General features: G+C 44.8%; 1 protein-coding gene across 1 annotated transcript in view; it reads left to right on the plus strand.

Annotated features, from left to right (window-relative positions):
* Positions 1-16,315, plus strand: part of LOC143933771 (sialic acid-binding Ig-like lectin 13) — a 54,995-nt gene that overhangs the window by 21,346 nt on the left and 17,334 nt on the right. The window contains exons 4-5 of the mRNA XM_077456772.1: positions 1,145-1,444; positions 12,791-13,105. Of these exons, the coding sequence (XP_077312898.1) occupies positions 1,145-1,444; positions 12,791-13,105 (615 nt within the window). The remainder of the gene's footprint in view (positions 1-1,144; positions 1,445-12,790; positions 13,106-16,315) is intronic.

Consider the following 16,315-nt stretch of genomic DNA (forward strand, 5'->3'; position numbering starts at 1 on the left):
TGAACCAAAGACAGCATCAGGAACATCTTACCTGGGCTAAGGAGAAAAAGGACTGGACTGTTGCTCAGTGGTCCACAGTCCTCTTTTCGGATGAAAAGCAAATTTTGCATTTCATTTGGAAATCAAGGTCCCAGAGTCTGGAGGATGAGGCACAGAATCCAAGTTGCATGAGGTCCAGTGGGAAATTTTCACAGTCAGTGATGATTTGGAGAACATAAACAGCAGTACTAATGTGCTCCACCCAACTAATAGCCCTACTCAATAACTAATAATCCAAAAAACTAAGGGAAGCTGCCAACATAAAAAGCGATCTCTACACCAATAAAGAAATAGTTAATAAAGAAGTATGTGGCGCTACCAACACCTATCTAAAAACTGCAAACAATCAATAATGATGAATGCATAAAAAAAAATAAAAAAAAAAAATAAATACATTAATAACGAAGTGCAAATAAAATTTATTATGGCGCAAATACCGCAAAAAAGTGCAAAAATTGCCACACTTAAAAAATAACCTGTGCAATATACCTGGGAACTCAACCTGCTCTCCTCCAGTGATCAGACTTATCCTGACATGCCCCCCCCCCCCCCCCAGACAGCCATTCAGCCATTCACTGGAAAGTTCAGTGTACTGCTGCCACCCCCCCCCCCCCCCCCCCCATCTCTTATTCAGCTGAGAACAGAGGGTATGTGATAATTTATAAAAAAAAAAAAAGGCAAAAAAGGTATTTATACTGTTATTTTTATATCTATACAGAAATGTTTTTCTGTTTAACATACACGTTCATTACAATTTCATATCAGGTGTCCCTGTGTCTTGTAGCCTGTTACTCTCACATACAAGTAGTGGCCAGGGTCTCCATTGGCCTGACCCCCCACTCTTTGCACGTTGCTCCAATCAACTGTGTTGCTCAGGTTGCAAGATTATTGTTGAATGGAGCAGTGTGTGGAGAAATAGTTATGGGACCATTGGAGAGACCTGGGCTGCTGCATGTGTGTGAGTGAGTAGCGGTCAGACACTCTAATGTGCTGCCATTACAGTTTTAGGCTTCATCCCCAAGCATCTAAAAAAAACACATAGCAGCATATGAGTGACTGTAGTTGTAGCTTAATTTTTTGTCTAATACACTCATTATCATTGCAGACCTAACAAATAAGCCTGAGATTTCACCCATAAAGAGTTGGCTTGAAGAAGAGAAGGTGACACTGAGCTGCACATCTCCTGCAACCTGTGTGAGGATAACCCCTAAAATCACTTGGACAGGAGATATCCAGAATGGCACAGTTCAAAGAATGGTTAAAACCCATGAAAATGGTACAAAGACCCACTTCTCTACAATCACCTTCACCGCGAGGAAGGAACAGAACAACTCTACATTGACATGCATAGTAGAGCTGAAAGAGGGATTGACCACTGCACAACAAATTACTATGAATGTCACATGTAAGTCTTCTTTTCATCCTGAAACTACCTGAAATGTATGATAGAAATGTATTATTTACCAGGGTATGATTTCTAGTACTGAAGTTTTAGTCATAGAAACATAGTACATCATAATTTATACGGTATTCTAGTACTGAGGCTTCTCTATACAACATCCAATTTCCTCAATTAAGTATCATTGTACTGGCTACAGCAAGAGGAGTCTCCTTATTTATATACTTAACCACTCGATGCCCCCGTGCTTTAGCTCAAAGATGGCTACAGCATGGGCTTACATTGCCAGGAGGGTGTCCATGGATGTCCTCCCGTGCTGGCACTGCCCGTGCACCCCCTGTCGTATATGGGCAGCACACTCTGTGATTACTGAGTCCTTGGGACTTGGCTGATCACAGATCATAGTAAAGGGCCGATCACAGCCCTTTACCACTTGATCAGATATCAGCCATTGACAGCTGATCACATGATTTAAACAGAAACTGGTAATCCTTCTGACAGCATGAGGAGAAAGAAATAAAGCCGATTGCCAGCTTCTGGTAAAGGAACATCGGTCCCACACAGTGACCACCAGTGCCACCTACCAGTGCTCATCAGTACTACTAACCAGTGCCCACCAGTGCCACCTATCAGTGCCTGTCAGTGCTTCCCATCAGTGCCCATCAGTGCCTCATCAGTGCCACCTATCAGTGCCACCTATCAGTGCCACCTACCAGTGTCTAACAGTGCCCATCAGTGCCACCTATCGGTGCCGTTTAGTGCCACCTATCAGTGCTGCCAATCAGTACCTCATCATCAGTGCCACCTATCAGTGCCCATCAGTGCCACCTATCAGTGTCCATCAGTGCCACGTATCATGCAGCCTCATCAGTGCCTCCTGATCAATGCTCATCAGTGCCACCTCTCAGTGCCCTTCAGTGCCTCTTATCAGTGGCCATCAGTGCTGCCTCATCAGTGCCCATCAGTGCCACCTATCAGTACCACCTTATCAATGCCAATCAGTGCAGCCTATCAGTGCCCATCAGTGCAGCCTCATCAGCGCACGCCAATGAAGGAGAAAAATGTGTTTGTTTGCAAAATTTTGTAACAAACTATGAAAACTGTTTTTTTTGTTTGTTTATAAAATAAAAAATCCAGCGCTGATTAACTGCTTGCCGGCTACCCACCGTCAAATGACGGCGGGGTAGTGCGGCTCTCATTCTGGAACGATGCTCAGAAGGGCTGCTCTCGCGTGGCCACGCCTTGTTGCTAGGACACGGCGTGACCCCGATCTCTGTAAAGAGAAATTAACCATGTGATCGGCTGTGTCCAATCACAGCCGGTCACATGTAAACACAGAAAAAATTGTATATATAAAGTTGCGCTAAAATTACATGAAAAATGAAAGTGAGAAATCTAATCCAAATCATTGAAATTACAAATCAAAAAAACAAAAACATCCTGTGTAAAGTTCAATCAAGAAAGAAGGAGTCTTTTGTAATCAGGGACTCTGTGTTTCCAAGAAAACCAACTAATAGGGAAATCGATCCTTTTTACGAATTCAGTGTAATCTTCTTACAAATCCAGAGTTGAAAAAAGTTTGACTCTTATCGCAATGGGTGGACTCCCAGTCAGCGGAGTCATTAGCGCGAGCAGACAGCCCTCTGCAGGGTTCTTTTGCGTGTAATCCGTTCCGATGTGCTACTAGACGCATGGATAGATGTGGATCATTCGGAAGTAACCAGCCTAGATTGAAGCGATTCCGTACGTCCTACTTCCTCTCTCGAATACCATAGATAGTGGCTATCCGGTCTCCCTGTACGTCTGGAGTTTGTTTATAGCTCCCCAGCGGATCGTCCGATGTTAAGGTTTTTCAATACGCAAACCTGTAGTAAAACATAAAATACTCGGGCCTCTCGGCCACGAGTAAAGGGAAGGGGAAAACAAAGAAGGACTCCGATCGTGAACGTACCGTTAGACAGTCGGCAATTTTATTAAAAAATGTGTTTTTCCTAACATACAGCAGACCAAAAATATGACCGAATAGGTCCGATTCTAGAAAATGTCTTTAATATACAGTAGACCAAAAGTATGACCGAATCGGTCCGATTCTAGCAAGTAAAAATAAAAAAATATATGCATAAAAAGACGGTTAAAATAAGAACAAATATACACCCGTGCTAGGGAATATTCTAAGCGTGGTGGTATCAGCACAAACAGCCTGACATGTTTCGTAAAAACTTACATCCTCCTGGGGCACAGGTGATATGCTGATCCATCACGTATAAATAGCGTTACGACTAAACCAAGCCTCGATTCCGTTCGAAAGAGGTGAGGGTCGACATTCCGGTCGAACCAAGCCTCACTTCCGAACGGCTACCATTTTTTCGAAGGTTATAGGAATGAACCGAATCCCTCGTCTCCCAAACCATTGGTCCCGCCCAGGTCGCCATTTTCATGGAGACCAAACGCGGTCCAGGTTTGAAACTAAGTCCAAGCTCAAGCTCTATTTCCTTATGGATTGAGCCTATATCTGAACTGCACACATCTGAGTGGAAAGCACATATCGGAAAATGTGTGACCACTCACGTTCTAATGGCACACAGTGTCCAATTCCTATAGGGAAACCATCTTTTAAAAATTTAAATAGAAGGAAATGGTCTGTCCTCATTTAGTTCAAAAATTGAAGGAGACACCAAAACTATATGGAAAAAAGGAACAAAAATAAACCGTTCCCCCGAACAGACACATTTGCATCATATATCAACTGTATTTCATACCCCTCACGCATTATCAATAAAAGCATTAATCTCTATATCTACGTTGAGTCCAAAAGGTTTAAGGCTCTTGATTTTATATATCCAGCTCATTTCGAGTTTTGAAATCGCCCTCTTTTTAGGGCCTCCTCTCCAGGGTATCTGTAATTTATCGATTCCCAGGAGGGACGTTCCCCGGGGATCGCGATCATGTACTTTCAAATAATGTTTCGAAACTGGATGTCCCTTAAATCCCCTTCTAATGTTACCCAAATGTTCCCCTAACCTCACCTGGAGAGGGCGCAATGTGTGACCCACATAGTGGAGCCCACAAGGGCAGGTTAGGAGGTATACCACTCCCTCCGTGAAACAGGTTATAAATGATTTAATGGGGAAGATCTGTTTAGTGTTTCCTGAACAAAATTCTGTTGTTTTCTTTTTCTTTATACTATTAATGGAACATACACAGCACTTATTACACTTAAAAAACCCTATCAGGTTCTGAAAAAACATAGGTTTAATTGTCGGGGGGTCGCACACATTAGGTGCGATTTTTTGTCTAATAGATGGTACACCCCTAAACACCACCTCCGGGAGGAGTGAACCCAGAATTTGGTCATTTTTGATTATGTGCCAGTACGCACAATCCTTTTGACCGAAAAATGTTGTTGAGAGAATCTAGTAACAAATGGACATTGAAAATTGCTGTTAATATTATTCACCTCCCCCTCCGTTCTTTCTTTAAGTAAAAGGCTACGATCAATTTCTCGTACTTCCCTCAATTTTTCTTTTAAATCTTGTTCATCGTAGCCTTTAGCCAGTAATCTCTCTACAAGAACCCCGGCCTGCGCATCAAAATCAACATCCCGGGAGCAGTTGCGCCTCATTCTAATGAACTGGCTGGCTTTTTGGAACGGACTGTAGCCACGCTTTATGGTGGCAACTGTCACGTGGGATAAATGCGTTACGATCAGTATCTTTGAAAAACGTGGCTGTCATGTAAACACAGAGATGATGGTAATCGGCTCTCCTTGCCTCACACTGACAGAGTGTGTGGCAAGGAGAGCAGATCAGCGGCATCTCCACACAGGGGGGACATCTAGGAATGTAATCAGGGCGCTGATCATTAGTGCCCTGATTACAATATAGCAATACAGTGTCACCAATTAGTGCCCGCCATTGCCCACCAATGCCAGCAATCGGTGCCCACCAGTGGCAGCAATCGGTGCTCACCACTGCCCACAAGTGCCACCAATCAGTGCCCATTAGCGATGCCAGTCAGTGCTGGCAATCAGTGCCGCCTATCAGTGCTGCTCATCAATGCCCATCACTGCTGTCAATCAATGCCCATCAGTGTTGTCCATCAGTGCCACCCATCAATGCCCATCTGTGCCCATCAGTACCGCCTATCCATGTCACCTATCTGTGCCACCTATCAGTGCCCACCAGTACAGTGTAGCATAACCATGCAATTGTCACTCAAAGTGTGACAGCGCTGAAAGTTAAAAATGGGCCTGGGCGGACAGGGGGTATATGTGCCCAGTAAGCAAGTGGTTAATCACTTCTGATCGGACAAAGTGCCACGCATGCTCAGATCAAATTCCTAGACCAAAGTTATTGGCTACTAGCCTGAACGTAGTCCTGTCCTAACGAAATAACGTCATCACGTTAAGTACGATCGGATTTTCTGACAACTTTGTCCGACTGTGTGTATGCAACAGTTTCGAACAAAATCCGTCGGACAAACTCCGACGGATTTGGTTGTCGGAATGTCTGACCATGTGTACAAGGGCTTACAGTCCCACCACAAAATTATATTTCTAAAGGAAAAAATGTAATTTAAACTTGCGCACGGCTGTAATGTATTGCCGGATCCCAGTAATATATATACAAATCAAGGAAATTAAGAGCGTGGGTTCCCCCCGCCCAGTCCATGCCAGGCCTTTTGGGTCTGGTATGGATATTAAGGGGAACCCCATGGCAAAATTTAAAAAAAAACGTGTGGGGTCCCAACCAAAATCCATACCAGGCCCTTATCCGAGTATGCAGCCTGGAGGACAGGACACCAGGCCACATGCCTTCAACAGCGGGAGGGTGATTTATGCGCCTCATTTCCACAACCCTTGCGCGGTGGTTGTGGGGGTCTACGGGTGAGGGGCTATAGGTAGTGGAAATATCTCCTAAACATGCGCCGTTTAGGAGATATTTCCCTTGTAGTGTACTGAATGATGTAGTCATTGGTGCATAGACTGTGAAGAAACGGACCTCCGTGCCGTTTCTTCCCCAGCGTGTGCTGTGACCGATGGCTCCTGCGCACATGCGCAACAGCAAAATTTAGTAATGTTGGCATTTTATTAGCGTTTTTACAGTACATGAAGAAAATAAAAGCTTGAAAAAAGCTGTTAGAAGCTTTTAGGGAGAATTTAGTGTCTTTTTCTGCCTAGAAAATGCTCCCAAAAACTCTGCAAAAACACTGATGCTTGAAAAATGTTTCTAGCATATAATAGTGTGCATGGACACATAGGATAACACTATTAGTTTCTAGGAGCAGAAAAATAAATAATAGTAGCTAATAACAGCTTCTAGGAGCTTAAAAAAACGCTAGTGTGCATGGAGCCTTTTGAGCGTTTTTCATCTAGCGTTTTTCTTTGCCATTTTTGTAGCTTAGGGCCCTTTCACGCACATACTTATTTCCTGCGTCTTTATCTTGCAAGAAAAATACAAGAACAATGTTTCCCTTTTAATTCTACAGAGAGCAGTGTGAAAGGGCCCTTATAGTGTGAATGGAGCCTTATTAAAAAACAAAATCTCTACAAAAATACTGAATTTTGCCCGTGGGACTTTCGATGAAGCGTAAATTGGCTCAACTATACATTTACAATCTATAATAATATACATTTCACAGTAAATCCATAGTAAATGTAACATAGCCCCTTTGAGTGACCCAACGTGTTTTGTGAGTGTGTTCTCACTTCTTTAGGGGTTTATGCATATACACGTCTAAAGGGTAAAAGAATGGAAAAAATGTATATGGATAGTATGTTATATATGTATACACTTGTGGGGATCAAGTTTGAGGATCCATACTTATGAAATTGCAGGATGTTAGACAGCTCCCAGGTTAGACATCCCTGTCCCTGTAACCTTTGGGTTAGACGTGTGATGTCCTGCAATTTCGTAAGTATGGAGCCTCAAACTTGATCCACACATGTGTATACATATAACATGCTCTCTAATATCCATGTTATACATTTTTTCAATTATTTTACCCTTTAGACATGTGTATATGCATCTTTCCCTGAAGAAGTGAGAACAAAATCACGAAACATGTCGGATCACTCAAGATGCTATGTTACATTTACTGTGGTTTAACTGTGCAATGTTGAAAATTACTATGGATTATAAATGTATAGTTGGGCCAATTTGTTTGGCATCATGGAACCCTTTTTCAAATGACCTTATTGGTATAACATGCAATAAATTTATACTTTGTTTTTCCTGGCTGTGTCACGCTTCATCTAAAGTCCCACAGGCAAAATTCTGTATTTTTGTATGCATAACAGGGATGGGGGTGCTTCACAGGGTACATTCAGCCTTATTTTGTTTCTTAGCTCTATATATTTGATTCTCAAGAGATAAGGTATTGAAAAGTGTTTGACACATGTTATCCACTCTCAAACCACGTGATATGTGCTGGTTGGTTATTGGTTGTTTGGTAGGTTGGCTGGTTAGTGTAAGGCTGACTGGAGGTTAGCCTTTATTTGTGGGAGAAGTTTGAGAGGGCTATTTAACCCTCCTCCTCTGTTCAGGGCTGGTGTTGTCTGCGTTTCTGGGTTGATGTGGCCGACGCACGTCACTCCTGGCCTCCTTACAGAGCAGCGGTCGGCCGCAGCAATGGTGTCAGTTCCACTCCTGGGTACTATTGGGGGACCGCCCGTCCGTCCTCCGTTTCATCCCTTGGTTCCACCAGCATCGGGGGGCCCCAGCCCATCATCCCTTTCAGCCCCATGTTCCATCTAGCATCGCGAGGGCCGCCCGCCCGCTTATTCCGGAGCTCATCCTCCACCCATCCACTTTCCCTAGGGCTCCATTGGGCTTCAGTTGCCGCCCGCCCGCTTCCCTCAGTGCTCACACTGGGGGGATGTTGGCTGCCCAGCCGCCCACCTACCTCTGCTGGGCTCAATCCCGCATGGTTGGGGGGCCACTACCCACTTCTCCCGTTCATCCCTGTGTTCCTTCCTGCATCGTGGGAGGCGCCCGCCCATTTCTCCTGGCGCTCACACTGGTGGGGGAGCGGGGAGCATCCATCCTCCACCCACCTACTTGCCACTCACCCGCCAGTTCACCTCCCTGGAACCCACGCCATGCATCATTAAGGAGAAGTCTGCACGCCTCCCGGTTCTTACCTTGGTTCCATGGGGGGGGTGCTCACCCACCTTCTCATCTCCCGGTACTAGCATGGGACATTATGGGGGGGACTCCCGCATGCCTCCCGGGCATGCACCGCAACTTAGTCCTGGTAGGCACAGGCCAGGGGGGTAGGGGGCGTTTCAGTCCTTGGGTCCGGTTTAGCCAGACGTCATGGATCCATGGCACTTCCAGCACTTAGCTGTCCCCCCTGCCAGGTGTCCCCACCTTGCCACATAGTAGGCTTGTGCAATTTGTTTCATAACGAATCGAAATTCGGCCGAATTTTGCATCTTTCGGACATTCGGATGAATATAACGAAATTATGTATTTTACAAATGACAACAAACCGAAACTAAACAACATTTTCCATTGTGCACAAGTCTACCACATAGTATTCATTTGGCATAGACTAGTCTTTCATGCATGTCAGCAGATGGTTTTCTAGGTTCAGCATGGTAGCTTGGCTGCATGTAATGTTAGCTGGTGGCTGCAAGTGTCACCAGCCGCGGATCTGCGTTTATTATTTGTTTCTACCACTGCATAGTATGAATGACCCTCCACCACTATTTCCTCTAGTAGACATACTTCTGGCTTTGAAGTCCAGGTCTGAGTTTTCCCTGGGGGGGGGGGGGGGGGGTAAATGCAGGCGTTTTCTGTCAGTGTTTCCATTGTAGCGTTTTTGCCCAGGATTTTTTGTCATAGCATTTCTGTCTAGGCGTCCTGTCATAGCGTTTTTCTGTCAGCATTTCTAGCATAGTGTTTCGTTCATAGCATGTCTGTCATGGCGTATCTGCCCCAGCATTTCTGTCGTAGCGTTCTGCCCCAGCATTTCTGTCGTAGCATTCTGCCCCAGCATTTCTCTTGTAGCGTTCTGCCCCAGCATTTCTGTCATAGTGTTTCTCCCCAGCATTTCTGTCATAGCGTTCTGCCCCGGCATTTCTGTCATAGCGTTCTGCCCCGGCATTTCTGACATAGTGTTTTGCCCCAGCATTCCTCTCTCAGCAATCAGTCTTGGCATTTCTGTCATAGCATTTCTGCCCCAGGATTTCTGTCATAGCGTTCTGCCCCAGCATTTTGGTCATAGCATTCTGCCCCAGCATTTCCGTCATAGTGTTCTGCCCCAGCATTTCTTTCATAGCATTCTGCCTCAGCATTTCTATCATAATGTTCTGCCCCAGCATTTCTTTCATAGCGTTCTGCCCCAGCATTTCTTTCATAGCATTCTGCCCCAGCATTTCTTTCATAGCGTTCTGCCCCAGCATTCATTTGATAGCGTTCTGCCCCAGCTTTTCTGTCTCGGCATACAGTTTTGGCATTTTTGTCAAAGTGTTTCTGCCCCAGGGTTTCTGTCATAGCGGTTTTCTGCCCCATGATTTCTGTCATAGTGTTTCTGCCCCAGGATTTCTGTCATAGCGTTTCTGCCCCAGGATTTCTGTCATGGTGTTTTTCTGTCATAGCATTTCTCTCATAGTGTTCTGCCCCAGTATTTCTGTCTCGGCATTCAGTCTCAGCATTTCTGTAATAACGTTTCTGCCTCAGGATTTCTGTCTTTGCATTTCTACCTCAGTGTTTCAGTCTTGGCGTTCTGTAATAGCAGTTCTCCCCCAGGATTTCTGTCATGGCATTTCTGCCTCAGTGTTCTGCCCCAGGATTTCTGTCATTGCATTTCTGCCTCAGCGTTCAGTCTCAGTGTTCTGTCATAGTGTTTCTGCCCCAGGATTTCTGTCATGGCATTTCTGCCTCAGCATTTCTGCTCAGGATTTCTGTCATTGCATTGCTGCCTGAGCGATTCTGTCTCAGCGTTCTGTCATAGCATTTCTGCCCCAGGATTTCTGTCATGGCATTTCTGCCCCAGGATTTCTGTCATTGAATTTCTGCTTCAGTATTTCAGTCTCAGCGTTTCTGTCATAGTGTTTCTGCCCCAGGATTTCTGTCATTACGTTTCGCCTCAGCGTTCAGTTTCAGATTTCTGTCATAGCGTTTTCTGTCATAGTGTTGCTGTCCTTGTGTTTTTGCCACAGGATTTCTGTCATAGCGTTTCTGTCTCAGCGTTCAGTCTCAGCATTTCGTTCATAGCGTTTCTGCCTCAGCGTTCAGTCTCAGCATTTCATTCATAGTGTTTCTGCCTCAGTGTTCAGTCTCAGCATTTCTGTCATAGCGTTCCTGCCTCAGAGTTCAGTCTCAGCATTTCTGTTATAGCATTTCAGCCTCGACCCTTTCAGGGCTCACATGTCGGGATCTGTCATGTCTACAGATTCATACGGGCTGAGGTTTAGTTTTTTCGCAATTATCAGATTTAATTTACGTGCAGTGGTCTTGACATTTCTGCTCATGTTCTCATACTTAGGTAGGCACAGAGGGACGTTGTTGTTCTCATGTCTGGTTGTCTGTCATTTCTCTAGTTTGTGTTCTCAGATTGGGCTGTATTTGCATCCATATCGATATCAACCATGCTTGCACTCACTTCCATCAGTCCTGCTCGTTGTTAGCGCTAGTTGATTGGTGCAGATGTCGTTTCACCACTGGGCTCACCCTTGGGTTGGAAGTAGTCGTCTATTTTCTTTCAGTTGTTATCCTGTTGCATAGAGGCCCTGGTTACCACCCAGGGATTTATAGTCTCTCTCAGGCTGCTTCCACACTGGGGCGGTAAAAATAGCGCCTGTGTAACGCCTGAAAAAAACCGGCCCCTTTCACTCCAGTGTGAAAGCCTTTTTCGGCCGCTAGCGGGGGTTAAAACCACCCCGCTAGCGCCCGCAGACCGCCGCTAAAACGACGGTAAAGCGCCGCTAAAAATAGCGGCACTTTACCGCCGACGCCGCTCCCGCCCCAGTGTGAAAGCACTTTCAGGGTGTGTGCTGAGCCACATCCCCTTGACGGTGCTTAAATGGTAGGTTTGGACAAACGTCGCCATGATTCTGGATTCCACTCTTGGCTCTGAGCTCTTGTCTGGGATGTTGCCTGGAGAACTGCTCAGGGACGTCAGTCCAGTCATCTTTTCCGATCCCAAGCCTGTTCCAGGTAGGGGGGGTTTCAGTCACTTTAGGTATGACTGTATCATGCCATGGGACTTATTTCCCCGGGATGGAGTCTGGCCCTCCTTCTTTAGTTCAGAATTCAGACTCAGTTGTCAGGTCACAGGCTGAAGCACGACCCGATTGAATCAGGTGGGACCAGTGTTATGTGTCTGGCATGGACGATATGAAGACTCTGACTACAAGTGAAAGGCTGGCATGAGGCTAGCCTGTATTTGTGGGAGGAGTTTGAGAGATCTATTTCACCCTCCTCCTCTGTTCAGGGCTGGTGTTGTTGGCGTTTATGGGTTCCCACCCACCCGTTTCCCCCAGCCTTCATACATACTCATAGTACTTTTTCTCAGGCTTTGGTTCTTAGGAGTATCGCATTTCGCATTTGAAGACTCTGACTACAAATTAATTGATTATTCTGGAAGTAGATGGTGGAGTGCTATATTTCAAGCCTGGACATTGTGAATGAATCAAATGTGTCATCTCTCTATTGACCAGTGGTGCCGCAACAGGGACCATGGGCTAATCGGCTTGCATGGAGTACCATTATAAGAGCTCCAAGGCTCAATGTGTTTCCAGGGCTATGTTCAAATCATCCTTCACTGGGCTGTTTTATTGTATGTGTGTGTGGAATGTAGATGAATGATTACCCTTGAGTTGTAATGCTTCGTAAACTGTGGTTAGGAGCTCACTCAGTAAGTTGTATGGTAGCAAGGCAACTTTCTGAGTGAGTTCCTAAACTTGGCTTCATTGTGACAAATACAAACTTATAACTAGACCAATCTCTTTAATTTGGCATTCTCATCCTTTAGGCCCCTTTCACACTTGTGAGACTTGCCAAGTCGCATGACAAGTTGTACCCCTTGATTTCCAATGAGTACCGTTCATATCTGTGTGACTTCAAAGTAGTGCCTGCACTACTTTGGTCCGATTTTGATGTGACTTGAGGTCCATAGACTTCAAGATTACACAGGCATTGCTTCAAGTTGCTTCAAAGTCATGGGACTTTCAGGTCATACAAGTGTGAAAGTGGTCTAAATTCCGTACAAGGGAATTGATTAGGCAGCCAGTGTTATTGCCATGGTGATAATAATGAGATTATTTTTATTCTTGTGTACAAAATCTCTTTTGAGAAAAACAGAAAATGTTGGGTTCCTCATGTTCTTTTAAAAATGTTGTTACAGATCCCCCAAGAGCACCGGAGATCAAATGTTCCATAAATACCAACGAGCTAAACATATCTTCTAGTAGAGGTTGCACCATAGATGCCAATAATGCCATTTACCCTCCAGACGGATCACAGCTTTCCCTGATCTGCTCTGCTGACAGTGTACCACAATCCTCCTTGGTGTGGAAATCCTCCAATGAAACATTGACTTCCTCCTCTACAGGAAAACTAATTTTCACCAATTTGTCACTCACCGATGAAGGAATTTATACTTGCCAAGCCACAAACCCTCATGGCAGTAAGGAGACTTCAGTCACCATTAAGCTATCTTGTAAGTAAATGTACATGTTTTTCTTGCATTCATAATGTTATATGACGTTTCTGTTAAGCAGGGTTGGGTAATTTACTTGATATAGGGGGCCTCAAGTGAGACCCTTGAAATCACATAAATGTCACACTAATATTCAGTGAATCTAATGCTACAGAAAACCATCAGAGACTGCAGACATATAACAGGAGATGGTCACAGACATAGAACAGGTGATGATCACAGACTGCAGACATATAACAGAAGATGGTCAGAGACTGCAGACATATAACAGAAGATGGTCAGAGACTGCAGACATATAACAGAAGATGGTCAGAGACTGCAGACATATAACAGGAGACGGTCAGAAACTACAAACATATAACAAGGGATGGCCATCAGTCAATGAGTCATTACAAATATACTATAGGCGTTATTTTGTACTAGGGGCATGCTCCAGGAGACAATCATACACTGAATATTCATTATATAAGACTTATAGAGGTTACTGCTATTAAAGCCCCTCAACAAATAATAATGTGCTTTCTACAGATCCCTCAACGCCTTTGTGCCTGGAGTCAAAACAACCTTAACCACTTGCTTACTGGGCACCTAAACCCCCCTCCTGCACAGACCAATTTTCAGCTTTTAGCGGTCATACAACACTGTACCCAAAAGAAACTTTTATAATTTTTTCCCCACAAATAGAGCTTGCTTTTGGTGGTATTTGATCACCTCTGGGTTTTTTTTTTTTTTGTTGAAATTTTTTTAAAAAGACCAAAATTTAAAAAAACTCAATATAAAATCGTTTTATATTTTGTTAATAAATTTTGCAAACAAGTCATTTTTCTCCTTCATTGATGTACGCTGATGAAGCTGCAATGATGGCCACCAATAGTCTGTATTGAATGGGCACTGATAAGGCGGCACTGATGGGCACTAATAGACAGCACTGATGAGCACTGATAGGTGGCATTGGTGGGCACTGATGGGTTGCACTGAAGGGCATTGATAGGTGGCACTGAAGGGCACTAATAGATGGCACTGATAGGTGGCACTGATAGCTGGCAGTGATGGGCACTGATGGGTGGCAGTGATGGGCACTGATCGGCACTGGTAGGTGACACTGATAGGCAGCACTGCTAGGTGGCACTGATTGGCACCACTGGTGGGTATTGATAGGTGGCTCTCGTGGGCATTGATAGGTGGCACTGATTGCTGACACTTATGAGAAAAAAAAACAATTATCGATCTTCTGTTTACATCAGACAAAGTCTTGAGAAATTGATTATTGTGTTATTGCTGCCAACATCCTAATAACATTACATGAAAAGACATGCACATTAAAGCGGGGTTCCACCCTAAAGTGGAACTTCCGCTGATCGGAACCCTCCCCCCTCCAGTGTCACAATTGGCACCTTTCAGGGGGGAGGGGGGTGGAGATACCTGTCAAAGACAGGTATTTACACCCACTTCCGGGCAAAGACTCCCGTGGGAGTCTATGCCTCTTCCTGTCCTGCCGCTCTGTCTGCTGGGACACACACAGGTCCCAGAGACAGGGTGGACAATTCCTATTGCGCTGCGCGACTCGCGCATGCGCAGTAGGGAACCGGGAAGTGAAGCCGATTCGCTTCACTTCCTGATTCCCTCACCTAGAATGGTGGCGGCAGCAGCCGAGAGCCGAGCGATCGATTGGCCTCGGCTGCCGGCATCGCTGGACCCCGGGACAGGTGAGTGTCCATTTATTAAAAGTCAGCAGCTGTAGTATTTATAGCTGCTGGCGTTTAATATTTTTTTCCCCAGTACAGTCCCGCTTTAATGCATTAGGGGACGCCCCCTTGTACTTTGTATGGCAGTAATAAGTATCAAAAATCGAAACTCAATTAACAAATATAAAAAAGGGGCACAAGGGTGCCAACTTTATTAAAGTAATCAAAGAAATTGTATTTGATTATTCTATATATATTTATAACATTCATCGATGTACGACTCTAGGCTTTTTTTACTCATTGTGTATAATGTAACATATTTCCCTTTTTTTCTTTGTTTGATTACTTCAACAAAGTTGGCACCCTTGTGCCCCTTTTTTTATATTTGTTAATTGATTTTTGTTTTTTTGATACTTATTACTGCCATACAAAGTCCAAGGGGGTGTCCCCTAATGCACTAATGTGCATGTCATTTTCATATTCTGTTTACATCACATGATCAGCTGTCATTGGCTGACAGCTGATCACGTGGTAAGGGGTCAGGATCGACCCCTTACTCCAATCTGTGATCACCCGAGTCTCATTGACTCAGTGATCACAGTGCATGCCCCGTGCAGGGAGCGTGCAAAGGGGAGGACGTCTATTGTTGTACTCCCGGGAAAGTAGATCTGCGCTGTAGCGGTCATTCGGCTATAGTGCGGATATAAAGGAGTTAATGCCTAAGCCCAATTTTGCAATTTTGACATGTGTTAGTATAACTGTACATATCATCACAACTACTTGATATATCTAGGTGAATTATATCTTGTTTTTTTTTCAGGATAGATTGGGCTTTCTTTTGGGGGTAAATGTTAATGGATATCTCCTGATTTTGTTTTATTATGAAAAGAAAACTGGCCCAAGATAGTTTTATCTGTATATTTTAATGCCATTACCATGTACCACTACCAGAAAAATCTTGTAAAATATTCTTTTGAGGATGCTGGGACTGTGACATTACCCAGTGACCCCGCCCCTTGTCCCTATATAAGTCGCCGCGTCCCTGCCATTGCGGCCAGAGAGAGTGTCGTGTCAACATCGCAAGGAAGAAGAGAAGAGAAGAAGGCAACAGCGACAGAAGACCGGGCCAACTCTAGTAAAAGAGCTGGAAGAAGAAAGCGGAGGCCCGGCAGAAGAACCGAAGAGGGGGAAAAGACCCCCAAAGAGTGGGACAAGACCCCGATGTTGGAAGACCTCCGGGGGCGGCGATGACGAAGAAGAAGAAAGCCGGGCTCCCCTGCTAGTAAAAGAGCTAGCAAAAGAGCAGAAGATAGCGGGGGAGTCCGGCGAGAAGACCCCCCAAGACAGAAGACCACCAGAGCTGTCTAATAAATTATCTTAAAAACTTGTGTTGTGTTTTTTATTTACACTTTTTTCACATCGTACCCCATACTCATTCACATAGGGTGGGAGGCCGGTATCGGGGGGGGCCCCCTTATTAAAGGGGGGTCCCAGATTCCAATAAGCCCCCCGCCCGCAGACCCCG

Source organism: Lithobates pipiens, unplaced genomic scaffold (assembly GCF_037356315.1).
Source record: "Lithobates pipiens isolate NorthernLeopardFrog02 unplaced genomic scaffold, aLitPip1_a1.2 Scaffold_27, whole genome shotgun sequence".
NCBI lineage: Eukaryota > Metazoa > Chordata > Amphibia > Anura > Ranidae > Lithobates > Lithobates pipiens.